The following is a 27,638-nucleotide window of genomic DNA, read 5'->3' as shown; positions in this document are numbered from 1 at the left end:
TTTAACAAGTGCTAGGGTAAAAATAGAAAATGAGATTGATCTAGGTTTTATCAGATTGTGGTCGACTGGTTGGCGGTAGTTCTTTAGTTTAGATATTAGACACAAATTAAGGAGTATGTAGTGAAAATTGGCGCCAAAATTGGAATTGTTGGGTGTCTTTCTCAAGGTAAAGGGCGGGAAAAACATTGCTCCTCTCAGATGAGATTAATTTTGTCTTTTAACCCTCTTTGTGGGCCTCACGTACCTGCCACGTCACCAAGATAACGGAAAAGTTGAAAAAAACTGACGGAAGTACTTCAATGATAGCAATACTAGAGTCTGGGTATCACATTGGTACGATTAAGAGTTGAGGTATCACATTGGTAGGTACACCAGAGTTGAGAGACTGTTGGTGAAAAAAACTATATCTTAAACAACAAAAACTACTCTAGTGTAACCTAAACAATAAACAATACAAGTACCCTAATTTTAACACCAAATTAATTAGTGAAGTGATTACTGGATTAGTGAAGTTACAAATCTTTATATCATTGAAGAGACTCTAGAGAGAGAACACAGAAGAACACCATCGTAGTCTCGAAGTCTCGTATCTCGGGCCTTCGATTCGCGAATATCAAGGTACATGGGGCACCATTTCCTGTTCTACCCCTGGCCACATTGTCTCTCCCATTTTTCCTTTTCCTTTTTTAATTTTTTTAATCTCCGAAATAAATGCTAGTAATTTCCGGTTGATTATTAAATTCCTCCGCATATTTCTGCCTAGTGCTTCTTTGCTTCCTCGAGAGAGAGCGAAGAGGGAAAGCTCCCAACTATTTGCCCATGGCTGCTTCGATCTCTGCCCTCCTCTTCACTGCCCAACAATTCTCATAGACCCTCCTCCCTCACCCATGTAATCATCTTCTTTATAACCCTTCTGTATTTTCATTCGTACAATTTCACTATTGTCATTATGGTTTTGGTTTCATATGTTTAAAATGAGAATTATATGACAACCCCAATTGGGTTTGTGTTTTTGTTTTTGTGCCGAGTGGTGTTGGGAGAATTTTGGGTTGTTTCTACATGTGGTGGTCTTGTTTTGTTTAGATGTATCAATTGGTGTTTGTATTGTTGGGAAGAGAAGAGAGGCCAGGTTCAGTGGGTGTGGATTGGGATCCATGTTGGATCTCTTGGTTTTTGTTTTATTGTTATTATTATCATCTTCATGTCTGTTTACATTAGCAAGTGGTGTTTCTGTTGAACTGATCTTGGTTTCTGTGTTGTGTTGTGTTTTTTTTGTTAATTGTGTTTTTATTTTATTTTGTAGTTAACCTTACTCAACTGGGGTTGCTTGTCTGGAGGGGGATATAGATTTCCTGGGGAAGGCTGTGTTGGGGGGTTTATAATGCTGGTCTGTTGATGTGGGATTTCATGGGTTGAGCTACTTGAAATGAATACAATGGGGAGCCTTAGTGAAGATGAATTCGGGTTTTTCGATGCCCGGGAGGATGTTGCATCAGTGTCTGATGCGAGTGGTGAGAGTAGTGAGGTGTTGGATGCGAGTTCAAGTGCTGTGAGTTGGGTGAGGGATAGTTTTCCTTACGATGTGTGGGTGAGGAGCCCCGGGAGTGTGAAGGAGCGTCGTGTTAGGTTTCTGGATTGGATGGAAGTTAGTGCAGGTCAAATTGTGAGGGAGAATTTGGTGGAAGTGTGTAGTGATGTGTCGGGGGAGATAGGTAGAGTTAGAGAGAGTAGTGGGGCTGTGTTGAGATCCTTATCTTTTGAAGGTGAGTTTTCTTCAAGTCGGTCTTCAATGTCATTCTGGGCTAATGAATTCAGGGATGGGAATTTGAGTGGGAGAATGGAGTTTAATGGAGATGAAGTAGGGCAGGATGGGAGGATCAGTGGAGGTCGAGAAGTTACTGAAGAGTCTGAGCGTGCTTCATTCTCATCGTCTTCTTTGTCTCATCAACTGAGTGAAAGGCGAACTGAAGAGATTAGTGGTAAGGAGACGGTACTGAGGAGAGTTAAGAAGAAGTGGTTGAGTAGATTGCGGTCCATGGCATGCCTTGATGAGAAGCCAGGGGTTGCTGACAGGTCGCCGGAGAATGATGATGATATAATTATGGGGATAAGATCTCACAGAATGAAGGTTCGTCATTCCAGGAAGCGGTTGAAAGAACTCTCAGCTCTTTACATGGGGCAGGATATCCAGGCCCATGAGGGTTCAATTTCTGCCATGAAATTTAGTCCTGATGGACAGTACCTAGCAAGTGCTGGTGAAGATGGGATTGTGCGAGTCTGGCAAGTGGTAGAGAATCAGAGGTGCAATGAACTTGACATCCCCGAGATTGATCCGTCCTGCATATACTTCACCGTAAATCATCTCTCAGAACTGAATCCACTATTTGAGGATAAAGAGAAAGTGAGTAAAGCACGTAGCATGAGGAAAACATCAGATTCAGCATGTATTATCTTTCCCCCTAAACTCTTTCGGATAGTTGATAAACCATTGCATGAGTTTCATGGGCATGCTGGTGAAATTTTGGCACTCTCCTGGTCTAGGAACAATGTAAGTAATTATTTGATTTGCAATTAACAATTTCAGGAGTTTAATTCAGTAAAATATGACAGATTTAATTCTCTATCATGTTGATTGTTTTTGTAATGCAGTATCTACTGTCGTCTTCTGTTGACAAAACTGTTCGTCTATGGCAAGTGGGATGCACTGATTGCCTTAAAGTCTTTGCACATAGTAATTATGGTGCGTTTCTGGCTAATATACTTACGTTTGAAATATATTTGCTTGTTGAGTCAGTACCCGAGAATGCTTATACAATAGGGAGATCCTAACTATATGTGTTATATTGAATTTAGCTCTTAACTCTATTGTTTATGTTGTGGTCTTGCAGTGACCTGTGTTGAATTCAATCCTGTGGATGAAAATTACTTCATCAGTGGTTCAATAGATGGCAAAGTTCGCATTTGGGGAATTCCTTGCTGTCAAGTAGTTGATTATAGTGATGTACGAGATATAGTTTCTGCGGTGTGCTATCGCCCTGATGGGCAGGTTTGTGGTGATTTTCTTGCCCTTTCATCATGTAGAAAACTAGAAATATGATGTATGCTCATTGTTCTTTGATGTTAACCAGTACTATTGATTTCTTGTTCAGGGAGCTATTGTAGGGTCGATGACGGGCATATGTACCTTTTATAATATATCAGGTATGCTTAGTTATGATTCCCCCTGCTGCAAAATATGATACTTTAATCATGTAGGAAATTATATTTATATGGATGAATTGATTATGTTTTCTGGAACAGATAATCATCTGCAAATGGATGCTGAAATATGTTTGTACAGTAAAAAGAAGGCTCCCTGCAAAAAGATAACAGGCTTTGAGGTACTAATTCCTCCTGACTGCTCTGTAGTCCTCTTTTGGTTTCTTGTGATCGTCAGTTTACAATAATAACTTTACATGGTTCTTTAAGAATCCATTTTTTTTCTAAGCTATGTTATTTATGCAGTTTTTCCCACAAGATCCTAGCAAGGTAATGGTCACTTGCGCCGATTCACAAGTGAGGATCCTTCATGGTCTGAATGTGGTTGGAAAATACAAGGGTATGTACAATTCGTATGCTTATTTTACAGATTCTGCAAACAAACTTTACACTGCTTTGACATAATGTTAGACCATGTGTTTGTGATTTTGGATGTGAGATGACATTTCATTTATGCTAAAAAACATCTTTTGTCTATTTTTAGGATTACGGAATGCAGCTAACCTGCGATCTGCGACTTTTACTTCAGATGGGAAACATATAATATCAGCAAGTGAGGATTCTAATGTATATATATGGAACTGCAGTGATCAGGAGAAAGGTTTTCTCTCTCAAGTAAAAAAGACTAAATCATGTGAGCGGTTCACCATGGATGCTTCAGTAGCAATACCGTGGTCTGGTTTGAAATGTGAGGCCTTACAAAATGAAGGGAAGTTTGGTGTTGTGGAAAATAATTGTCCAGAAACTCTTCCTTTTTCTTCACCTGCCTGCTTTTCTCTGAGCCAAGAATCTTTCCTCGAGTCTATTCCTAAAGGATCTGCGACTTGGCCTGAGGAGAAGCTTCCTACATCAAGCCCCCTGACAAAGTCATCCACAATGCACAGATCCGAGTACAAGTTTTTCAGAACTTCATGCCAGAGCACATCAAGTTCCCATGCATGGGGTCTGGTTATTGTGACTGCTGGTTGGGATGGAAGGATCAAATCATTCCACAATTATGGGTTGCCGGTACCAATTTGATACAAAAGTTGCTCTACCATGGTTTCAAAGAATTGTTTCCTATCCCATTTGCAGGACAGGATTGACATTGCGCTCATCATCCCAGTACAATGATCATATTTAATGGATTGATGAGCATCAATTGCCACTGGAGGTCCAGGTTGACTACTCTAGCAGGCATGTGCACAATAGTTGGACTTGAGTATTTGCTTCTTCAATGGGTCCCTACTCAGATTTCAGAGGTGACTGCGACTGATTTATGTCCTGACAAGTGGCAGTGATTCGATGGTTGCAAGATAATCCGTTTCGGAATGAGCAAGTGGCTTAATAGAGGCTCCGTGGGATGTTTTTGGCTTGCCGGTTTGCTGTGGAAGCCATTTGCTAGGAGAGTTCATCTAGAGATATCATCCCTGTATAATGCAGGTGCTCTGTGGGCCTTGTAGAACTTCTTTTGTTCTCTGAGATTTGATAGGGGAATCACGAGCTGGTGGCTGGAATCTGTTTCTGAAAAAAAATGGTGGGGAACTTCACAACAGTGTCATGCTGGCTGGACAGAATTATTGAATTGTTTGTCTGCCATTTTGTGTACGTTCTCATGGTAGGGTCTGTGACCTTTGGTTCGCAGTGTGACTGGAGCCTGGAGGGCGTCATTTTCCCTGAAGTCGCTTGTTATCTCAGCGGCCAGAGTGGGTTAACCAGGCCATCCAAGGCTCCAAGAGCGCCCTTGGGGATGCCCATATCATATGCCCTACTCAGTAGAGTGGGTTCTCTTTCAGTAGAGTTCTTTTTTGGCTAACGTATATTGTATATTTATACCCTTAGTTTAGTCCTACTCTAACAGTTCCTCAGATTCGACTCCAGTAGTTGGGGGTTTCGTTAGCTTGACAGGAGTTTACTTGGAGGGTTTGATGATGCAACTCCAAGTTTCTTTTAGGTCATGTAAATCATATATTCATGTAGTTTTGCTACATTTTCATTGCTCGATCTGGAACAACAATGTAATTGGATATTTCGCAAAACCACCAATTGGGATTGGGGTTTGCCTAAGCTTACTGTACACGTTGGGGTAGTTTTTTCACGGTTCTTACGATATATAACTTATGCGGAACGGGGTTTGCCACTAGAGATGTATGCATACAGAAGAAAAGAATCAAATCAAACAGTGGAGAAATGACTAATGTATAGAAAATTGAAAGCATCAAGATTCAAGAGGCAGAACATGTGAGAAATCAAAGCAGTGGAGCATATTACAGGTAAGGATACCACTATTACGAGACAATGGGAACAAATTAATGACCAATTATGAAGAAATGGACCATAAACTTCTGATTGAGATCGCTTATTATTGGACGTTGAGATTCTACTTTCCTCATCATTGATTTATGATCAATCATAATTGGACCTTGATATTCTTCTTTGTCCTAACCGCTGAGTACAAGAAAACAAAAGGTACAAGACTATTCCTTGGCTGACAAAAGCAATTAGGAGGTAAACTTACAGATCACTTGGCTGCTAATAGATAGGAAAAACCGAAAAACCAAGTTTGGGATTCAACTCCTTGCGGGTTAAGGATGAAAGTCCAATACCCTAATGCTAGTGGACTGTAAACCAGTAATAGGTTTGTAACAGAAATCACTGTCCCAAACCTGTCTCAATTCAGCTCAATTAGCTCTCCGCCTGTTGAGTGTGCATGGAGGCTGCTAGCTCCTTCATTTCCATATCTCCAAGACAAGCTTCATCACTTGATACCTTGCTCGATATTGAGCGAGAAAGAACGTATCTGGATTATCTAGCATTGCAGAATGTATTGCATCAAATCACGTTGGAACCAGTCGCGTAGGACGGAAAGGGCAGTGTGACACGTACAGACTCAGGCCTTAATTCCAATTCGATCCTAAACTTGAATTCTAGATACTCATGTTGTCCACCATTCGCTCATTTGCTGCGATCATATATGAAACTATCAATCAAATGAATCGAACGGGATGTTTCCATGTACGAATTGATCAAAGAAAACTCAACTCTATATACAAAAACAGTACGTATTACGTAAATAAAAAAGACCAATGTGCTAGCTTGAAAACAACGAACCCTCTTGGTCCGCATTGTAATGGAACAAAATTACAAACATTTAAGCATTCAAAATCAACCCCATGCCATTTTATTTACATCCATCACCTTTAATTTGTGCATGCATTGCATTGCCAACAAATCCACACAAATCGAATCAGGCAAAACCGAAACAAAAACAGAAAGAAACCTAGAGCTTCATACGAAGCCATGCGCGCAACAAAAACAAACCACATGCAGCTTCGCCATCACTACATCGTCGTCGTCGTCATTATCATCAGACGGGAAGCTTAGCGACGTCGATTGGCTGGGGATGGCCGGGAGTCGTCGGCGTGGTCGGCACGAACAGTTGGGGACGGTAATCGCTGAGGTTGACGGAGCGAGAGAAGAGCATGAGAGGGCGATCGTGGGCCTCCTCTGGGTTGGTGAGGAAGTCATTGTCGTCGTGGGTGGAGAGGTTGATGCATGCGCAACGCTCCAGCGACGTGAAGAATGCCGATGCCACATGCGTCCCCAGCCAGCTCAGACACGAGTTCTGCTGGCTCTCCATTGCCGGCGACGAGATACCGTTACTAGAAAACGGATCGGCGGGCAGTCGAAAGTCGAATCCTTGCCAAATTTGGGTATGAGTTTTAATGCAAGAAGTGGCAGAAAGAAAGGGAAACTCAGAACCAACGAGAGAAGGTCTAGTATGCGAAACAATGGCCAGCCGTTGCTTAATCCTTGCAATTAGGGAAAAGACTCTTTCTACTTTTGTAATCGTTTCATTTTTGCCGGCCTATCTAATTTAAGCTTAGTATATATATTACGTCATATCCCCTAAATGTTAGACGATTAGAGTTTTCTTCTTTAAAGGATATCTCAATTGAACTCAAACTTTGATTTAATCATATAAATTGATACCCCATTTAAGATTTTCAGCTGCATGTTGGTCCCTCTCATTCGTAACTCTACAATCTTGATCAAGGTTTCAAGGCAGTTAAAAATCGGCTCGAAGACGAAGGCCTTCTATCGGCTAGAACAGTTGTAACGCCCCGATTTGTAGCTCAACAAATCGAAGACAATAATTTATGGTATAGTCATAGAGCTTGGGTTGAGGATCTTAGAATGCAAATCAGGGTGTCACAATAGTAGCATGGACTTCCCGACTTTGCATGCCATTTCTCTACGACATGTCGCTCTTTGCAATATCGCGCCTTAAAACTTGATTGGCCATAAGCCCCACATGGCATGCCACGTGGTGTTGATCTTTCTAAACAGCTATAACGGATGAGGAGTTGAAGATTGAAAGAGAGGAAGCAAAAAATGACTGCTTCTCTTTCAATTCCATTGTCGACCCGGTTCTCTCCGGCAAAACGTCATCGTTTCAATGCACTCGAGTTCCGTTCACCTCTCCGTGTTTGTTGCTCAGGTAATAAGCTCTTCTCATTGTCTGATATCCATCTTAATTAAACTCGTGAGCTTTTCTGTTTATATATAACTTAGTGTTTTGATGAAACTCTAAAAATTAGATTGGTTTTGACTTAAAGACTGTTGCCTTGATTTTGGTTTCTCTTACCAAATAAATGGAATATAACTTTGTTGATTGTTGCAGCTTCGATGGATGTACCTGAACTAGAGGGAAAGTTACCTCAGCGGAAGAAGCTGTTAGCATGAGTCAACAAACAACAAACAGATTTCACCAACTAAATCTATAGCCGTACTAATTGACAAATCTGTATTTGGTTTCATACTAGATAAATAGTAGTTTAGATTTCTATAAATACCTTGTAATTGTTCATATCAATTAAGAGAGAATATATACATTTTCTACTTGGTATCAGAGCCTCCGTGCTCTGTTTTTCTGGGCAATTTTTCCCCGTTTTTTTCCCGGCAGGCTACTGCCTTCGTGCTCGCCGCTGCCTCCTCCCCTCCGGCGCTCCATCACCACTGTTCCCCGGCGCTCCCCGACGTCGCCCTTCACCTGAGCCAAGCCCGACGTCGCCGACACTCCTCCAGCGCTCCCGCTGATTCTCGGCCCGACGCCGTCCGCTCCGCTCTCAAGCCGACGTCGTCCTCTCGTCACCGCTGTGCCGCTGTTGTTGTCTCCGCGCCCCCCGCTCCGACGTCGCTCGCCGCTCCTCAGTCGCCGCTCTTCACCGGACGTGTTCTCCTCCATATCGCAGAAAATCAACCCCAAATCGCAGAAAATCAACCCTAAATCGACATCTCCCGACCCGGTTCAATTAAAACCCGGCCCGAACTCGACTCGGCCCAGCCCAGAAACTGTGCGGCCCGGCCCACTCGATCCGACCCGGATTTATCCCGGGTTCGGCCCGACCCGGCTTCAAATCCGACCCGCACAAGATCCGACCCGGCCCAGAATTCATATCTCTTTAATGTCAGTGTAGGTGCACTGACAGTGAACGTGCACCGAATACAGGTTCTTATCAGTTTTTTGGTGTTTTCGTTGCATAAATCCTGATTCTGTTTTTTCCATTTCCTATCCAATGGGTTCTGGAGACGAAGCTGATGTTCCGAAATTTGAAGTATCTGTCAAGAGTTCTGACAGTGGGTCCTTTGGGGGTACTAAACTCAATGGAACCAATTTCCGTAAATGGAAGCGACTTATGGCGGCTCATCTTTGCGGCATGCACAAGATGGGGCATGTAACCGGAGTCACTCAGGCTCCTAGTAAAGATGATATTATTGCCTACACTAAATGGGACGATGATGATGGCCTTGTGATGTCTGTCTTGTGGAAAGCTATGAATGACAAAATAATTGATTTGGTGGAGGCATGTGACACTGCGCAGGCAATATGGCTGACACTTGAAGGTTTATACACTAATGATTCTGATTTCATACAGGTTCATGAGTTAATGTGCACCGCTTTGGCGATGCAACAAGATGGGCAACCGGTGGCGCAATATTTCACCAAACTAAGAAATATTTGGGCAGAGATTGATGTGAAACGTCCTTGCATGATCAAACATCAGGAGGATATTGTTTGGTACCAACGTGAGAAAGAGCTTGAGCGAGTCCACCATTTTCTGAAAGGTCTTGATACTAAACATAACAGTGTGAAAGGGGAATTACTCCGCCATACCAAACCCCCTAGATTAATTACAGCTTTCATCTATATCCGTAAGGATGAATCTCACCAGGAAAGTCTTCATCAGACACAAGTTGAAGTTTCCAGCCTTACTATTCATGCTAGATCTTCAGCACCACCCCTTCAGCAGGCCACTTCATCTTCACTTCATCACCGTGGACCACCACCAGGTTTCGGGAATCAGCCCCGCCCTCCTTGTTCTTATTGCCATGATACAAACCATGCTCATGCAACCTGTTGGAAGTTGTATCCACACCTTAGGCCCCAAATGCCTAATTATCGTCCTAAGGCAAAAGCAGCTATTCAACTGGTCCAGGAACCAGATATTTATGGTGTGGTTGGACATGATCATTATACAGCAGGAGGAGCAACACCCATAGCATCAATAGCTGGTCGTGGTAAGATTGGTATGGCTTTACATATTTCTCACTTTGATGGTTTTGATACATGGATTATTGATTCTGGTGCGTCTGATCATATGACTTATGACAAATCTTATTTTACTATATTATCTCCTCCACCAGTACCATATGTTACTAATGCTAATGGTGAGGCCTTCCCTGTATTAGGAAAAGGATCAGTTCCTATTACTCCCACAATAGAGCTTCACAATGTCTTATATATACCTGCTTTATCTCATCATTTGATATCTGTCCCACAAATGAACACTGAAGCTAAGTGCTCTGTGACATTTTTTCCCATGTATGTGATATTTCAGGATCTTCTCACCGGGGAGTTAATTGGTCGGGGGTATCTACGGGGCAGGTTGTTTCATCTGGATCAGACATATGCGGGGGAAAAACCAGGGGCATAGTCCCGGATCGCTTTGCTCTCCACTTCTGATAAGCTAAGTGAAGTTTGGTTATGGCATCGTCGCTTGGGGCATCCTTCATTTAGTGTCATGAAAAAATCCATGCCTACTTTGTTTATTGGTGTGGATGAGTCAGTTTTTCGTTGTGAAACATGTGTTTTGGGCAAAAGTCATCGGTCTACTTATTCCCTTAGTACTTCTAATAAAAGTATTCTTCCTTTTGAATTAATTCATTCTGATGTTTAGGGACCCTCCAAAGAATCTACTGTGTTGGGAATACGGTATTATGTGTCATTTATTGATGATTGCACACGTCTTTCATGGATTGTTCTTCTAAAAACGAAAAAGGAGGTTTTTCTAGCTTTTCAAGCCTTCTATACCACTGTCCAAACACAATATAATGCCACAATTAAAATTCTTCGTTCTGATAATGGGGGGGGGGGGGGGAATATGTGAATCGTGTCTTTCAGGAGTTTTTTAACACACACGAAATTGTTCATCAAACAACGTGTCCTTACACACCTGAGCAGAATGGAGTTTCCGAAAAGAAAAATCGTCATTTACTTGATATGGCTCGGTGTATTCTCTTTAGTGCCCATATGCCTAAATACCTTTGGGGTGATGCTGTCATAACTTCCGCTCACCTCATTAATCATCTTCCATCTCGTGTCCTTGAAGGCAGAGTTCCATATGAGGTGCTTGCTTCCCATGTTTCCTTACCCTCTTTTCATAATCTTCCAGCCCGTGTTTTCGGTTATGTTGCTTTTGTCCATCTTCCAAAACATTAGAGGTCTAAGTTGGATGCCCGAGCGGTTAAATGTGTGTTCATTGGATATGAGGACATCAAAAAGGGTACATATGCTTTCATCCACCTACCAGACAGTATTATGTCACTATGGATGTTTCTTTCTTTGAGGACATGAGCTATTTTACGTCTTCTGATACTGCTCTTCACGGGGAGATTTCATATTTTGAAGAACTGTATCATGGAAAGGGGGAGACAAGTCAGCCAGGAGATATGGTGCCAGGTTCGGTTGGGATTACTGATGTGTCAGCTACACATGCACCACCAGATGATTCTGGTATAAACACTCCAGAGATTCAGGTACCGGAAGCTAAGAGCACAACTGCATCCCCTACTGTTATTTATACCCCTGACCAACGTTCCCCTGGTACAGAAGATCACTTATCTGAGGTTAGTAATTCTATTGGGACTAGTACTAGTGAAGCTAATAGTAGACAATATATCCTACCAAATAGGTCTATTCGGAGTCAGCCAACAAAAAAATATGAACCTACCCTTCAGGCTAAAGCTAAGTATCATGTGGCAAATTTTATGTCTACTAAAAGATTGTCTAAGTCATATGAATCATTTGTGAATCAAATTTCTGCTGTATCAATACCTAACAAAGTGCAGGATGCATTAGGAGATCCAAAATGGAGGAAAGCGATGGAGGAAGAGATGAAAGCATTACATAAGAACAATACGTGGGAGCTTGTATCTCCACCACATGGCAAGAAGGCAGTGGGATGTCGTTGGGTGTTTACAGTAAAACATAATCCAGATGGGTCAGTAAACCGGTATAAAGCACGCCTAGTAGCAAAATGGTTCACCCAAACATATGGCATAGACTATGATGAGACTTTTGCACCTGTTGCAAAGATGAACACTATTCGGGTATTGCTCTCCTTTGCTGCTACCTTAAACTAGCCGCTTAGACAATTTGATGTTAAGAATGCATTCCTTTATGGAGAACTTACAGAGGAAGTGTATATGGATCTTCCTCCTGGATATGTGGCAGCTTCTCCATATAACTATGTATGCAGGTTGAGAAAGTCTTTGTATGGTCTTAAACAGTCTCCTCGTGCTTGGTTTGGAAGATTTTCACAATTCATGAGGAAAATTGGCTACAGACAGAGTAATTCAGACCACACATTATTTCTCAAACATTAACAAGGGAAGGTAACAGCCCTAATTATATATGTTGATGATATGGTAGTTACTGGTAATGATACTATTGAGGTGGACAGATTACAAAAACAGCTAGCCACAAAATTCGAGATGAAGGACCTAGGTACACTCAAGTACTTCTTAGGCATTGAGGTAGCCCAGGGAAGTGATGGTATCTATCTGTGTCAGAGGAAGTACATCCTTGATCTACTAACAGAGACAGGTATGTTGGATTGCACTCCAATTGATACTCCTATTGAGCAAAACCATCGATTAGCAGAGCACCTAAATCAGGTACCTACTGACAAAACTCGTTATCAAAGGCTAGTTGGACGCCTGATTTATTTGTCACATACCAGACCAGATCTTGCGTATGCAGTAAGTGTAGTAAGTCAGTTCATGCATAATCCCAGTATGGATCACATGGATGCTGTTGTGAGGATTTTGAGGTATTTGAAGTCAGCTCCAGGAAGAGGAGTAATGTTTTCTAATCACAACAATACCATTGAGGTTTGTGGTTTCACAGATGCAGACTGGACTGGAAATATTACAGATCGGAGGTCCACATCAGGGTACTTTACTTTTGTTGGGGGTAATCTTGTTACTTGGAAGAGTAAGAAACAAAAGGTGGTAGCTCGATCTAGTGCTGAAGCAGAATACAGAGAGGTATGGCTCAGGGAGTATGCGAGTTGTTATGGCTTAGAAATTTGCTACAAGATTTGGGTGTTAAGCCTAAGAATGTTATGCAGTTGTACTATGACAACAAGGCAGCTGCTGATATTTCACATAATCATGTACAACATGATCGTATAAAGCATGTGGAGGTTGATCGTCACTTTATAAAAGAGAAGCTAGATGCTAAGATCATTAGCTTTCCTTTTGTTCATTCGGAAGAGCAACTTGCAGATATACTCACAAAAAGAGTATCTAAGAAGGTTTTTTATGACTCACTTAGCAAGTTGGGCATGGTCGATATGTATGCACCAACTTGAGGGGGAGTGTTAGCATGAGTCAACAAACAACAAACAGATCTCACCAACCAAATCTATAGACGTACTAATTGACAAATCTGTATTTGGTTTCATACTAGATAAATAGTAATTTAGATTTCTATAAATACCTTGTAATTGTTCATATCAATTAAGAGAGAATATATACCTTTTCTACTGAAGCAGCTAAAGAATGTAGCTTGTGGCATTCTTGCTGCTTGGGCTGTAACTACTGCCTCGCCTGTTATGGCTGCTAATCAGGTTTAGAGCACAGTCTCCTTCTGACTTTACTGGACTGAATTAATCTCTTAATTTATTGATGAAGGAACCTTAGGTTGCCAACTTATCAATTAGCAATTACTAACGGTTCTATGTATCTTTTTCCATAATATGGAGATATATTAGTGGACAACTGAAATGTCAGTTGGAGATCAAAATTTAAGATAACAATCTGAAAGTTACTGATAATAAAAGAATCAAGCAAAATAGGACATACAACCAGCTAAGAGCCTAAATTCTTTATGTTTACAAGCTGATAGAAGAGTTGGTCGGTCTAGAAAATACACTTTTATATGCAACTTCATCTGAATGTCTGATATCGTGAGAATCTGTTGAGTGTGGCCTTCGTAGCAAGTGTGGTTGAGAGCTTATCATTATCATATAAACATCCGAGAAATTAACCTTGTTTTAGAATAGCATTGAAACCCGGCTAGGTATATACCAATCTACTTTAGCAACCTTGCTTGGAATTGCGTCCTATGTAGCATCAACAGTATAAAAATCCTGATCTTCTTGTATAATTATATTGTATGAGTTGAAATCCTAATACTTCGCAACACATTTCACTACCCTGCTAATTTTAGCATTCTAGTTGATTTTCTGCTAATTTTAGCTCTCAAGATATATGTTAGATTAGTTAAAGCTGAAATTTCACCCTCCAGAAGTAGTTATTTTATATTAATGACAACAATGAACTGAAGTCTGAAGACTAGATACTTGTTTCTGCCTTGACCTATGATTATGAAAGGTTACTGATAAAATGAACTTGTTTGCATCAATTAATCAGAGGCTGCCTCCATTGTCAACTGACCCAAAAAGATGTGAGGTTGCATTTGTTGGTAACACAATAGGTCAAGCAAATGGAGTTTATGACAAGGCAATTGATCTCCGCTTCTGTGATTACACAAATGAAAAGGTCAACCTGAAGGGGAAGAGTCTTGCAGCAGCACTCATGTCTGAGGCAAAGTTTGATGGTGCTGACATGACAGAAGTTGTAATGTCAAAGGCTTATGCTGCAAAAGCTAGCTTCAAGGGTAGGATTGCTTACCATCTTCATATATGTCAATCGTATGAGATCAAATTTGGTTAATATGAAAACGAGCAATAATGGAGAGTCCAAACATATTATCTTTGTGCTTTGCAGGTACAGACTTTACGAATGCAGTTCTAGACAGAGTTAACTTTGAGAGCGCCAATCTACAAGGAGCTTTATTTGTAATCACTGTGTTATCAGGCTCCACTTTTGATAATGCACAACTCCAGGATGCAGTGTTTGAGGACACCATTATAGGATACATTGATCTTCAGAAAATTTGTAGAAATACAACTATCAATGAAGAAGGAAGAGCAGTTCTGGGGTGCCGATAACAATTTTCTCACTATATATTGTATGTCGAGCTTCTTTGTTACCGGATACTAAGAGACTCGTCTGTTGAAGAAGAAGCGACAGAGGTTGCTTCATGTACTTCAAGTTTACTTTTTGGCAATTTAAGTGTTGTATATAAGCCCGCATTTGTGTATGATAAGTTGTTGCATATAGTGGAAAGGCTTTTCTTCTTTGTTATGACTATGTTTACAAAATATTCTGAATAATACAAAAACAAAAAGAATTTACGTTGAAAACTGTTCATCAAATCATTAGAGAAAGAAAGAGGTGGTTAGATCAGAATGCACATCACCAACCAACTTTGAAATCCAGAAAATTGAACAAATACAAGGAGAAATTATTATACATACATGTTATATGTTATATATCTCATGTGGCGTACTCCCTTAATGTTATTGTTACATTTGTTACTGTGATTGTTTCTGATTAGTTCTTATATGTAAATAATTTTTTATTATTTCACCACGTGCATATTAATTATACCATGGCGTAATATGATTAGTTTGGTACACCACATGGCAGTGTCACGTGGTGTGGCGGGTACACAAAATAATTACTCTAAATACAAGTAGTTAAACCTCTCAAAAAGTTTATTTTTACATGTAATTCACAAATTTTTTCTTATTAATCACGTACAATATTGTTAAGAATCTTGAGAATGTAAAGAATCCAATGCTCGCTAGCTTCAAGTATCGATGACAATGTTCTCACTTCTCAACTCCCCACTCCATCACCCCCGCTAGTACTATTTCAAAAGCAAATAAACTCATCCCTAGCTACGTACTTGGTTAACAACTAGAGAAGTTTCTAGTTCTTGAAAGACTGAAAGTGATCGACCATCCATTCTTGAGGCACAGATCAAATTAGTTGAGGCCTGACAGCAACGATTCCATTTAACAAGGTACTAGTTTGAGTGTTTGACGTCTCGCATCAAAACCCCTAGACATCGATCGGCTGCAAACTCCGCAAAATAACAAAACTATATATGAAAGTGACTAGGGATGCTTATACTTAGTAGATCGATTTCGTCTGTAACTTTTAGACATGTCATCTACGGTCATCTCCCTCTCATTGTTTCTTCTACCTAATTTCACTCTGACCCTAAACGCAGGCAACCCCGCACGGAAGAAATTGAAGTTCAACATTAATACTTTTCATGCAGGACCTTATATTTTAGATTGATGAACGTATTAATATTCTTATTAAGCCTTGTATAATACGTGCTAAGTCGTTTGAAAATGGTGGTTGATGTAACTTGGAAATTAGCTGCCGATTGCATATGTACATTCCAAATGCATGTACCAACCATTCCAGATCAACACCTAAAATTCTCTGTTGAATTGGTGTGAGTTAAATATGTAGCTAGTACCTGTATATCCAATGCATATCGTCCATTTGAAGTTTTGAACTGACTGTCAAAAATAAACCGACAAATCACTCTGTCCAAGTCACCATTCCAGACAAACACCCAACAATCTTCCCTTTTATTCCATACCTAGCTAGCTGCTAGTAATCAAGTTGTAGAATTATAAAACTCAACGACTCAGAATCAAAGGTAGCTCCCACTTACTGTGCTTCCACACTAGCTCCTCGACCTACTCACTCCACTTACCAAAGGCAGTTGCTTAGCTAATTAAGCTTAGTTTGAGCGGTAGCCCTATATATATGTTGTCTACAAATTATACAAACTTGAAAGTTGAACATGTATGTAGAACTAGCAGCTAAAGCTCTTATGGTTCCTTGTTCAGATCGAGGGAGAGAGAAGCTTTGGAGCATGTATGAGATCCTCTTCGTAATATTTCTTGCTCAAATGAGTATTCCAGCAGCGACAGTTGCGTTACTGGCCGGCCGGCCGGCTGGTGCATGCTGGCTAGTGCTGCTTCTGCTCATCAATCTGAGATACTCATTTGAGCAAGCAACGTTAAAATTAGAGGAAGTTTTGATCGATTATGGCATCCAACTACTTGATTAGAGCATATATGCAGCGACGATGAGATGAGCCTGCTTCTTTGCTGGCTTCACTAATTAAGATCTGTGAAAGCAGATATATGATGACAGATAAGCGAATAGCCTCACGTACATTTTCTCTTGTTATATATATATAACAAATATTTTTGTATATAACCATATATATGTATTAATTGATTGGCTAATATAAGGGTTAATTATATATATATATATATATATTTACGATAATACTTATCTTTTGTTTCTTCAGCTTAATGATCAAAAGATATAAAGTCTTTCGGTGCATAATAATTTCCTACATAAGTTATGTAGGCGTAGTCGAATCTTGTGTTTGTGTATGCACCTTTTGTATTTTGTCTGCCCTAAGTAGGCGGCGAGTTTCTTATTTCGTCAAATGGTCGTTAACGCCTACTGGCAGGGTGAGATTAAGTGTCGTTAGATTTATTTTCTGGTGGCAACATAGTTGGAAAACTGCTTTATTAGACATTATGATATGTAATTGTTTCTTCATCATTGATTGGGTTACATATCTAATGATCTCTCCACCATGTTACTATTGTTCGAAAACAAAATAGTCGTCATTAGTGTACTACTTTTTACTAGTTGGTGCTTTATTGGATATTTATTTGTATGAATCTTTGATATTATGTCAAGTCTTTCTAATCAGATGTTAAAACTTCACATCACCCCTTATCTTCAATGGTTGTTATTAATGAATGTTTGAGGGCGGCCGCACTAACTCTTACATCAAAAGAAAAAGATATTAAGTATCTAGCTGGCGGATGTATCAATTAAAAAGAGCTAGCTTAATCAGCTTAATTTTGATATCCTCGTGAGCTCATGGAAATCATTTTTCTCATCAATATGCTTAATACATGTAGATCAGTGCTAATATAGATATACGTACGTAAAAATCTAATCATATAGATGATTTCAACATACGTAGGTTCATATCTTTCAGATTGAACCTGCTTGTAATCATCCATTAACTTTGAAATGAACGATCTAGATCAGTGAAATCTATGTTTTTACTTTATTCGAACCTCAGCATGCATCTTTGCTGACTGAAACGGATTCTTTTTTTCAGCTCATTCTAGCATTCCTAGTGTTGTAGTGTTTTTTTTTATTGGTCCATACCTCATACATAAAAGTTAATTCTATATCTAGGTTGGAAAAGCTGGTGGGTTTGCTTTAATTCATTCTGCAAATTCCTTCTCCATCATGGCAAGTAAAGATAATTCTCTCCCCACTTTCAAATCAAAGTACCCAAACGATTTACCTTAGCTTTACTAACAACTAGCAACACCAAACTGAGAATTTGTTTGGTTAGCAGACGACACTAAGCTGTGCCAAAAGGAAATCTCCTCATTATATTAGGGGGCATAAATAATAAACAACTGAAGATGATAAGAACTGTGATATATGGAACTTATTCAAAAGGAGAGTTCCTGAAACATGCACAGTTCTACATAACCCTGGGCGACAAGCTAGCTAACGTACGTTATATCGATCATACTCGCCCGATTCCAAAGTAAAGTATCTAGAGCTCAAATACTTCTACTTCACCGATGCTACCCCCGACATATTCATGTACCCCATTATTCATTTTCTTCACGTCCCCAAGATATCGATAATTACTACTCATCATGGCAAATCCTCGGTCCGATTTGGCATTAACTGGAGGAATAACCACCATAGTTGTGTTGTTTATTGTCTCAATCTTTAATGTTCATGGTATGCCTCATCAGCCAATCTATCTTCATTCCTCATGCTATAGATATGTTAGACATTTCCAAACGAACTAATGACTAATTGAAAAGCATTTCTTTGTTTATCTTAATGGTTGCTAGGAGTGCAGGGATCTATAGGAGTGAACTATGGCACGGTGGCTAATGACCTACCGCCACCGTCCCAAGTCGCGCACTTCCTTCTACAATCCACCATCATCAACCGTGTTAGGCTCTTCGACACCAACCCTCAGATACTCCAAGCCTTTGCTCATTCAGGCATTCCACTAACAATCACTATCCCCAATGACCAAATCCCCCACTTCACCAAACTAAGGTTTACTCAAAATTGGCTCAAAACCAATGTCATACCTTACACCCCGGCCACCAACATAGTCCGCATATTAGTAGGAAATGAAGTACTCTCCACCACTAACAAGTTGTTCATTGGGAACCTAGTCCCTGCCATGCAAACCCTTCACATGGCACTTGTAGAAGCATCCTTAGACCGACAAATCAAAGTCTCTACCCCGCATTCTCTAGGCATTCTTTCAAGCTCAAGCCCACCATCCTCAGGTAAGTTTAGGCAAGGCTACGACACCCATGTACTTAAACCACTACTCACTTTCTTGAGAGTCACCAAGGCTCCTTTCATGATTAACCCGTATCCCTATTTCGGATACTCGGCCGACACGCTTGATTACGCACTTTTCCGGCCAAATACCGGTGTGGTTGATCCCAATACTAAACTCCTATACACCAACATGTTGGATGCACAATTAGATGCTATATATTCAGCTTTAAAGATAGTGGGCTTTTCGGATCTCGAAATTGTTATAGCTGAAACGGGTTGGCCTTCCAAGGGTGATGCCGGCCAAGTTGGCGTTGATCCAAACAGCGCAGCGGACTACAACCAAAATCTCATTCGTCACGTGACATCCGGAAATGGCACCCCACTAATGCCAAATCGGACATTTGAGACTTACATCTTTGCTCTCTTCAATGAAAATCTCAAGCCTGGCCCAACATGCGAGAGAAATTTCGGGCTTTTCCGACCTGACATGACACCGGTATACAATGTCGGCATCCTCCGGCACACGGTAGCTGGCGACAACTGATAAGCAAACTAAATCGTTCCCTTTTTTATGCCATAATTTTGTATATGCTTGATCGGTTTTTGGATTTGATTCTGACAGGCTAGTTCGTCTATATCGGGAAATGGAAGCCCAAACCCACACCAAGCGCCATTGCCACCACATGGAGGGAAACAATATTGTTTGCCTAAAACGGGAGCTGACATAGAGGCCTTACAGAAGAATATTGATTACGTTTGTGGGCTCGGATTAGACTGTGGCCCAATTAAACAAGGTGGGCCGTGCTTTATGCCCAACACAGTGAGAGGTCATGCAGCTTATGCCATGAACATGTACTATCAAGCAATGGGAAGGAACAACTATGATTGCGATTTTGAGCAAACAGGAGCCACCACCACTGCTGATCCAAGTAAGTTCTTCTTCTTTCTTCTCCTCCCGTTTTAATCAAATTCTTCATTGTTGTTGTAACCGCCGAATTGGGATATTTACAATGCCAGGTTATGGAAAATGCAAGTATTGATGATGGAGAACAATGCAATGCATTACAGAAGATACCCCATAATGTTAATAGCTCTTTCTGTTTTTGCTATGTATTATATTCTATAGACATTAATTTAAATTTAATTGATGACATTTAGAGTATATTGGTTAAACTATAACTATTTGTAAGTGATGGAGATTGACAAATGAGGTCTATATATATGATTGTTCGTGCATGTTAGAGCTGATTATTAGTTCACTAGTTGAAATTTCACATATGATTCTAATTATAGTCTTATAGATACTGCTTGAACAAATGGCACTTCAAGTATAAAATATCCAGAAAAAATTACTAATATGGCACACATATATAGCGTTACGCTATTAACACACCCATTTCATTATTTTAATACTAGAATTTAATTGAATTTACAAATTCACTTTTTAAATTTGTTTTATGATTGGCTCTCATCACGGAGAGAGTGTGTGAATAGAAAAACACATAGGATATCAACTATATATCGAAGAAGAAGAAACAATTAATCACATATGTAATTTCTAGTATCTTATTGTTTTTGAGGTAAGTAATGAAGTGGTGTGAAGTGGCAAAATCATGATACGGTGATTCATGGTTGTTTAGGCTAATTAGATGATTGAAGAAATACGATTTTCAACGACCAAGTTGTGGTTGCTAGTTTGATTTAATCTGATGTTAAAGTATGCCCTAATGTTAAGGGTAAAGAACAAAATTTAAAATTTGTTTTATTTTAGAATAATGTCCTACACTTATGGTAATAAGTCGTAGTCACATAATAAATAACTCATGTCAAAATTATTGAATGAGTAGTCATATGTTATGTATCAGTCTCTTGTCTATTTGGAGATGATAATGAATGGTGATTTATGAAAAAAGATCATTATCCTAGTCGATCCGGGAGATGTCAACTCTTAAGTTGTATGACACACTCGGTGTAATAAAATGGTTTTGAGTTGTTGATTCTTATTTTTGAATATAAAAATTAGTGTCTAGTGATCTTGATAAACTTCTTTCTCCCCCCTCGCACTACCAACACTAAATGTCTAAATCAATCCGCGCCACTGATATCTTTCAGTTGTTTCCTCCACACTGACCATTCAGAATAAATTCGACTTTTATACTCCAATTATACTTGCTGAGGTAAACTTGTGCATACGAGTTACCAAACACCAAGGTTTATAATAAACTCGACCAAGTGTGGTGGTTTATAACACATATAAGGCTAACTTAACGGTAGAGCCTCCCGCACTTAATCCATCCTCTCCCACGATCCAATATACCTGATATGACAACTTCACCCTCCGTCCCTCTATTAACCACGCGGCCACAACTGTCATTTCACCCCTCACGCCAGCGTAAATACATTCGCAGACTCTTATACGGCGCTCTCAGTCTTCTCTCCACCGGAGCAAAACGTCATCAGTCGTCAGAAGTTTTCCCTTAGGGTTTTAAAGCATCTCCGGCGCTGGTTGGTTTTGAATTTGAATAAGAAAAGCCGAAGCCAAAATGGGAGGCGGCGGCGACTGGCAGCAGCTGCTCCAATCGGTCTTCCTCGGCCTCATTTTCTCCTACCTACTCGCCAAGCTCATCTCCGTAGTCGTCTCCTTCAAGGACGACAATCTCACCATCACCCCCGCCCGGCCCGACCCGCCCGAGCCCGTTCCCGACCCGGCCCGCTCCGCCGACTCGGTTTCCCTTCTCCACGAGGCCGGTTCGGTCTCCGCCGAGCACGGCAGCGTCAGGAGCGAGAGCGGGAGCGAGGAGGACGATGACTGGGAAGGCGTGGAGAGCACGGAACTCGACGAGCTCTTCAGCGCCGCGACGGCTTTTGTGGCGGCGGCCGCGGCGGAGAGGACGAAGGTTTCGGCGGAGAAGCAGCTGCAGCTCTACGGGCTGTACAAGATCGCCACCGAGGGGCCGTGTAGCGCGCCGCAGCCTTCGGCGCTGAAAATGACGGCTCGCGCCAAGTGGTGAGCTCATTTACTGTTGCATTGATATTGATTTGGTATTGTGAATTAGGGTTTAGGGTTAAGAATGTGAAAATGTGACTGATGGTAAATTGAGGATTGTTTGGAGTTTAAACTGTGGATATTTACTATAGAGGTTTTACTGTGGTGTAGGCAAGCATGGCAGAAGCTGGGTGCTATGCCTCCTGAGGATGCCATGGAGAAGTACCTTGATATTGTTTCGGAGCTCTATCCTACTTGGATTGATGGTTTGACTCTGGTGAGTTGTCTCGCGGTGTTGTTAATCTTTCGCTGTTGTTCTTGATCGTTTGGTGTATCAGTAAAGCTGTGTGTTTACTTACTTTTGATTTGGTTTTCTTGCTTGTTTGTGTTTGTACTGCTAGAAGAGCAAAGGTGGAGATGGTGGCTCAGTTGGTAATGATTCAAAAGGACCGATGGGACCGGTGTTCAGCACTTTTGTTTATGAGGAGGGATCTGAAACTGATTTGTAAGCTTCGCACTACCGTTAAGGGGAGGTTTAACGTTGAATTTCACACATTGGAATTAGCTAGTTAGGACTTAAGACTTAAGGACGTGTTATGTTTTGGGATGTTCAGCATTTTTCGTATGCTCCAGTTAGCCTTTTCCTTGTTTAATTTATCAGTTCAGTATGCAAACCAGAAGTGGAGATGGCTTCTATCTTCTATCTTGTCTGTCTAATTATAAGTTTCGCTGTTGGAATGCTCACAGTGGCAGAGTACCTGGTACTCATTATGTGAAGTATAGTATGCTGTCTTAAGTCATTAGTTATAAATCTTTTGTTTCTAACATTCTCAAAAACTAGTCATATGAAATTAATGAACTAGCTATATTATATGAAGTCTTTAAGTCTTTAATAATAAACTTTTTGTTTTTCACAATTCTGTAAAATTAGTCTTATGAAATTAATGAACTAGCTATATATATTTTTTTTATTTCCCTGTCATTGGTAATAATAATTGTTTTGAAAGAACCCTAAAGTCATGCTAAAGTGAGATTATTTACTTTGCAGCAAAATGGATGCTATTCATGCATTTGCTAGAGAAGGAGAAGTGGATAACCTGCTTAAATGCATTGATAGTGGTGTTTCAGTAGATGCAAAGGGTTTGTTTCTGCCTCTATCTTGTTGTTCATAAAGTTGTTCTGAACATTATCATCTGTCTTAATTTACTTTAGTGTTGCTAAAACTACTAACTACCGGGTTGTGATCAAAGTAGCCTTACTCATGAATAGCTATCTAAGAGCTGTTTCTTGTTAGGAGCCAGAAATGAAGTTTAATGTCCATGTCTAGTTCCCTAAAATATAGCTTGGAGTAACACTGTTAGGATCCTTTGGAATATGAGCCATTGATATTGTCTATCAGGTGTCATCATACTTAATTGAACTTGGAAAGAAAAGAAAGTCAAGATTTAGGTTGAGAATAAGAGTTCTGTGGCATATAACCTTTCTGCAACTTCATTTTTAGTATGGCTCGGTGGTAAATGTGTTTACATCATACAGTGAGCTGGGTGTGGAACTCATCATAGTTCAACCAGATTTTTGTTTGTTGTTTCTTACTTTGTTAGTACTATTAGAGTTTATGTTTTGTTAATTCATGATAAGTGCTTATGACATGCCTTAGTACTTCTATTTTCTGTTGCTTCTTTCCTTCACCATTGAAATATTCATATCTTGCATCATGAAACCAGTTAAAATGGAATCTAGCCAGGTTATAGACAGTTAGAAACTCGTTTGGTATGGTGTAGCTCCATTGTTGTTGAGCCTGGGATGCACAATTGTTATCTGTGCTGCCTCACCATCTGAAGTAGCTTTTGTGAAATGGCTGCAGATAGTGAAGGAAGGACCCCATTGCATTGGGCTGTTGATCGTGGCCACTTACACATGGCAGAGATGCTTGTTAAAAGGAATGCTGATATTAATGCAAAAGTAAGTTAAACTTATAAGCATTTATTTATTTATTTCCGAATCTTCAATCGGAATCCATCTTGCCTAGGTTATTTCATTTTATATAAGCTAAGGTTCTGTGTTGTTTGATCTTGGTAGGACAATGAGGGCCAAACTGCATTGCATTATGCTGCTGTGTGTGAGAGAGAAGGCATCGCCGAATATCTTGTGAAGGAAAATGCAGACACAAATGTGAAAGACAACGATGGCAATTCACCATCTGATCTTTGTGAGTCGAATTGGTCGTGGCTGCAGTGTTCAAAGGAGTAAAGGTACTGACTGAGGGTGTACGTTTTATCCTGCCCTAGTCATTTATCAATTAGTCCTTGTGGATGGCTGTATGTGGTGATGTATAACCCTTACTAAGTGTATCTGGAAAAATATTAAAAAGTAGAGCAATATGTGCATGTAGTTTTACACATTTTCCTTGTGTAGTCTTGTTTTTTATTTCCCCTTCCCGGTATTTTGGAGATGACAAAAAAGCTAAAATCTGTGGGCTAACTGTTACAGTTTTGCAACATATGCATTTCAATCCCCATGTTTTTATGTGAAGTATGCCAATGCCTTCACTTTTTTGGCCATCGCTTTGGCAAATCTAGTTTCTTTTCCTATGTCAACGCCTTTACATATGTTTGAGATGTGAATTAATTTCAACTTTTCAAGTATTGTTTTTTAATAGGATAACAACTCAAATGCTATAAATTGAGATCAAGTAAATTTAAGAAGTGGCCGTTTTTTTTTTCGATTGAAGAGAGAAATGGCTACATTACATTGCAATGCTCAGATGTAGATATTTCTCAACAATGACACTGGCAATTTCCTTGGTTCTTTTGATCATAATGCTAATTTGAAAGATTGATCTCTTTTGTTTTTTGTTTTTGGTCAAGAAAAACTGATCGATATGGTCTATTCTAAGCCGTCCATTGTAGTACATACGAGAGATGGATAGTTTCTCATTCGGGATAAAGATGCCGTGAACAATCCACCAGAAGAAAAATAATTGTTGGCTGAATTAAGCGATCTAAAATTGACCAAAGTAATCTCCAAACTTTTAATTACGAATTTCTCTTGAATTCTGTTACATCTTATTTCTCTTTCGTAACTTACTTTTACCGTCTTTTTATTAATAAGAATGGTTACGTATCACTTCTCATCGGCTACGATAATTTGTGCCTTCTCTAACAAAAGGCAGGTCAATCTATCTGTTTATGTACCTCCCACTTCTAACTGTCATTTTAGCCACCGTTGGGCAACATGGATTTGTTGGCGAAGTTATCCATGCATGCACTATGTCCCATGCATATCCTCGCCTATCTCCTTTATGTACACCCTCTTCTTCTTCCTTAATGCCAAGCAATGGCGAAGGCGATCTATCTTCTATTCGCCGCCGCGCTAATTGCTCTAATAGTCCTCTCTCCATCAAGCCCACGCCACCATGGCCATCACCGCCGCCTTGGCTTCAGCGGCCACGTCCCGATTTTCGACCCTCTTGTTTCCAAGATGGAAAGGTACGTGGAGGAGAATGCATTACAAGACCAAAACCATACTATAGATACAGAACACGATTTGGTCATTGCCAATGATGTTGAGGAAGCACAACAATATCTCAGCGAGACCGGAAACTTGAATATAACCATGAGGTTGGTCGGTATCTTTCCATCGTTGGATGTGGAACCCAAAGATGGATTCGTTAGCTACGATGAGCTTAAGCATTGGATTGTGGCACAAGCCGTGGAGAGAATGATTTACAGGACACGGAAAGTAATGGCAGAAAATGATAGAGATGGAGATAGAGCCATTTCTTTCAGGGAGTATCTGCCACAGTTTTCCACTGAGGATATTGGTACGTACGTTCAACTGTTTCATCTTTTACATACAGTGCTTTCCATGTGATAATCTCCAGCTTTGTTTGGTCCGTGGAATGAGAATGTTTCAAAACTCTATAGCACCGTAGGGATTAGTTACCACCTTTGTTAATTGGGATTCTAGAATCTTTTTTCATTGCATGCAAAACATCTAATTTAATTCGATTCGATTCGATTCTCGAACCGGAACATGGTGTACGTTGAATTCTTGGGGACCAAATGAAGCAGAATGTATGCATGTGTTTGATTCTTGGGTTACCGTTGATGATCGATCGATGTTATTGATTGTGAAACAGATAGAAATGAAATGGGGCATGAAGAAGCTGGATGGTGGAAGCAGCAATTTGACAATGCTGATGCTGATAGGAATGGTTTACTTACCTTCAATGAACTTAAAGAGTAAATTCTATAACTCATTTCTATACTAGTACTACATGTCCTAATTATTTTTCTTCTTCAAAGATCTCGGATGATTTACAATCTGTTACAGTTTTTTGCACCCAGAAGACAGTTCAAATGATCGAATTCATAAATGGCTGTTGACAGAAAAGATGCAGTACGTTCTCGATCATTTGCATCGATCTTCGCTCTAATTAAAATATATACCACTGCACATTTCTTTTTAAGTTTCATGTGTAGTTTGCTACGTGATTATTAACAATCTGAAATGTACAGAAGGATGGACCATGATCATGATGGCAAGCTGAACTTCGTGGAGTTTTTGGACAATGCTTATGATGTCTTCAAGAATTATGTTGAATTTGAAACAGGCAGATCCGGAGTACCCATAGCAGAAGAGAAATTTGCAGAGCTTGATGTGAACAAGGACAAGTAATATACACGCATCAGACGAACTTTGCTTGTTTTCATTTGCTGCCTTTAATACATGCATAGCTAACTTCAGAATTGGGAAATGTTTGGCAGATTCTTGGAAGCTGAAGAACTGAGACCGATACTACATTATCTTAGCCCGGGAGAACTAACCTATGCTACCTATTTCACAAGTTTTCTAATTCATGAGGTCAGTTGAGTGCAGTATGCATTGTAGTATGAATGTGAAACAACTAGTTTATTAGGTACATTTGAGAATTTACTGAAACATGTGAATATGTGATGGTGGCATTGTTCATTTCCAGGCTGATGATAACAAAGATGGAAAGCTAACGTTGCAAGAGATGCTGCAACACGAAGATGTTTTCTACAACACAGTCTATGAGAGCAGCAGTGATGATGATAGCCATGATGATCACGACGAATTCTAAATTAACTAGCTGCTTCGATTCCATGAAATTGCAATGTTTCGATCGATTCTTGCGTAGCAAGGAATACAGTTTCCTAAACAAAGTCCAAGTGCCCTCCTGTACATAATTATGAGGTGCTTCCAATTCCTGCAAAATTAAACCATTTGCTAGGGAAATAACAATTGCGACTCCAAACACACCCTAACTAAGAATGATGTGCTTTCTTTGGCTGTTTCCTATGGAAATTTATAGAAAAATAAAGAAGAAGGAAATGGATTACCAATGACAGCAGCAAATTTGTATCGCAAAAAAATGACAGCAGCAAAGTTCCAATCCATGGGCTCTATTCTTATCTGTCCATAAATTTTATATGCCTCGGTCCTTATCATGAGAAAATAATAATTGTTGTGACATTGTCATCAACTCATCATCATAGAGTCCAGGTAATGTGCTCTGTCT

The 27,638-nt window shown here is 40.1% G+C and overlaps 5 protein-coding genes across 6 annotated transcripts; all 5 read left to right on the top strand.

The window, feature by feature from the left end:
• The first annotated feature begins 748 nt into the window (after nucleotides 1–748).
• LOC126801622 (uncharacterized) lies at nucleotides 749–4,754 on the top strand. The gene is made up of 8 exons (XM_050529039.1): nucleotides 749–889; nucleotides 1,304–2,548; nucleotides 2,650–2,740; nucleotides 2,889–3,046; nucleotides 3,150–3,201; nucleotides 3,301–3,380; nucleotides 3,505–3,598; nucleotides 3,743–4,754. Exons 2-8 carry the CDS (start codon nucleotides 1,427–1,429, stop codon nucleotides 4,276–4,278), a joined length of 2,133 nt encoding a protein of 710 aa, XP_050384996.1. The 5' UTR covers nucleotides 749–889; nucleotides 1,304–1,426; the 3' UTR covers nucleotides 4,279–4,754.
• An 8,590-nt stretch (nucleotides 4,755–13,344) lies between these two features.
• Nucleotides 13,345–14,941, top strand: LOC126802812 (thylakoid lumenal 17.4 kDa protein, chloroplastic). The gene is made up of 3 exons (XM_050530520.1): nucleotides 13,345–13,433; nucleotides 14,239–14,485; nucleotides 14,596–14,941. Exons 1-3 carry the CDS (start codon nucleotides 13,419–13,421, stop codon nucleotides 14,817–14,819), a joined length of 486 nt encoding a protein of 161 aa, XP_050386477.1. The 5' UTR covers nucleotides 13,345–13,418; the 3' UTR covers nucleotides 14,820–14,941.
• A 3,335-nt stretch (nucleotides 14,942–18,276) lies between these two features.
• LOC126802776 (glucan endo-1,3-beta-glucosidase) lies at nucleotides 18,277–20,240 on the top strand. Its single transcript, XM_050530479.1, has 4 exons — nucleotides 18,277–18,540; nucleotides 18,657–19,633; nucleotides 19,730–20,036; nucleotides 20,125–20,240. Exons 1-4 carry the CDS (start codon nucleotides 18,453–18,455, stop codon nucleotides 20,145–20,147), a joined length of 1,395 nt encoding a protein of 464 aa, XP_050386436.1. The 5' UTR covers nucleotides 18,277–18,452; the 3' UTR covers nucleotides 20,148–20,240.
• A 1,276-nt stretch (nucleotides 20,241–21,516) lies between these two features.
• On the top strand, nucleotides 21,517–24,678 carry LOC126802209 (acyl-CoA-binding domain-containing protein 1). Of its 2 annotated transcripts, none has more exons than XM_050529798.1 (6): nucleotides 21,517–22,114; nucleotides 22,265–22,370; nucleotides 22,498–22,598; nucleotides 23,142–23,233; nucleotides 23,958–24,055; nucleotides 24,173–24,678. In XM_050529798.1, the coding sequence occupies exons 1-6, from the start codon at nucleotides 21,651–21,653 to the stop codon at nucleotides 24,341–24,343; spliced, it is 1,032 nt and encodes a 343-aa protein (XP_050385755.1). In that variant the 5' UTR covers nucleotides 21,517–21,650; the 3' UTR covers nucleotides 24,344–24,678. The 2 variants fall into 2 exon arrangements, with proteins under 2 accessions (XP_050385755.1, XP_050385754.1); XM_050529797.1 differs by having other exon boundaries at nucleotides 21,519–22,114; nucleotides 22,495–22,598; nucleotides 24,173–24,675.
• A 751-nt stretch (nucleotides 24,679–25,429) lies between these two features.
• LOC126803210 (uncharacterized) lies at nucleotides 25,430–27,200 on the top strand. The gene is made up of 6 exons (XM_050530972.1): nucleotides 25,430–25,916; nucleotides 26,235–26,337; nucleotides 26,429–26,494; nucleotides 26,614–26,769; nucleotides 26,863–26,959; nucleotides 27,075–27,200. The coding sequence occupies exons 1-6, from the start codon at nucleotides 25,430–25,432 to the stop codon at nucleotides 27,198–27,200; spliced, it is 1,035 nt and encodes a 344-aa protein (XP_050386929.1).
• The last annotated feature ends 438 nt before the right edge of the window (nucleotides 27,201–27,638 follow it).

The sequence above is a fragment of the Argentina anserina genome, chromosome 7 (genome assembly GCF_933775445.1).
Source record: "Argentina anserina chromosome 7, drPotAnse1.1, whole genome shotgun sequence".
Classification (NCBI taxonomy): domain Eukaryota; kingdom Viridiplantae; phylum Streptophyta; class Magnoliopsida; order Rosales; family Rosaceae; genus Argentina; species Argentina anserina.
The sequence above is the reverse complement of the archived record's forward strand: the minus strand, read 5'-3'. Positions and strand labels throughout refer to the sequence as shown.

Excerpts from the sequence above, each read along its gene's own strand:
- LOC126803210 (XM_050530972.1), top strand. The coding sequence starts at position 25,430 with ATGGCGAAGGCGATCTATCTTCTATTCGCCGCCGCGCTAATTGCTCTA. Across the intron at positions 26,338-26,428 it reads ACCTTCAATGAACTTAAAGA|TTTTTTGCACCCAGAAGACA; the intron begins GTAAATTCTATA and ends AATCTGTTACAG. Across the intron at positions 26,770-26,862 it reads CTTGATGTGAACAAGGACAA|ATTCTTGGAAGCTGAAGAAC; the intron begins GTAATATACACG and ends AATGTTTGGCAG.
- LOC126801622 (XM_050529039.1), top strand. The coding sequence starts at position 1,427 with ATGAATACAATGGGGAGCCTTAGTGAAGATGAATTCGGGTTTTTCGAT. Across the intron at positions 3,202-3,300 it reads TACCTTTTATAATATATCAG|ATAATCATCTGCAAATGGAT; the intron begins GTATGCTTAGTT and ends TTTCTGGAACAG. Across the intron at positions 3,599-3,742 it reads TGTGGTTGGAAAATACAAGG|GATTACGGAATGCAGCTAAC; the intron begins GTATGTACAATT and ends GTCTATTTTTAG.
- LOC126802812 (XM_050530520.1), top strand. Across the intron at positions 14,486-14,595 it reads TGCAAAAGCTAGCTTCAAGG|GTACAGACTTTACGAATGCA; the intron begins GTAGGATTGCTT and ends TGTGCTTTGCAG.
- LOC126802776 (XM_050530479.1), top strand. The coding sequence starts at position 18,453 with ATGGCAAATCCTCGGTCCGATTTGGCATTAACTGGAGGAATAACCACC. Across the intron at positions 18,541-18,656 it reads CTCAATCTTTAATGTTCATG|GAGTGCAGGGATCTATAGGA; the intron begins GTATGCCTCATC and ends AATGGTTGCTAG. Across the intron at positions 20,037-20,124 it reads CACCACCACTGCTGATCCAA|GTTATGGAAAATGCAAGTAT; the intron begins GTAAGTTCTTCT and ends TTACAATGCCAG.
- LOC126802209 (XM_050529797.1), top strand. The coding sequence starts at position 21,651 with ATGGGAGGCGGCGGCGACTGGCAGCAGCTGCTCCAATCGGTCTTCCTC. Across the intron at positions 22,115-22,264 it reads ATGACGGCTCGCGCCAAGTG|GCAAGCATGGCAGAAGCTGG; the intron begins GTGAGCTCATTT and ends ACTGTGGTGTAG. Across the intron at positions 22,599-23,141 it reads GAGGGATCTGAAACTGATTT|CAAAATGGATGCTATTCATG; the intron begins GTAAGCTTCGCA and ends TTTACTTTGCAG.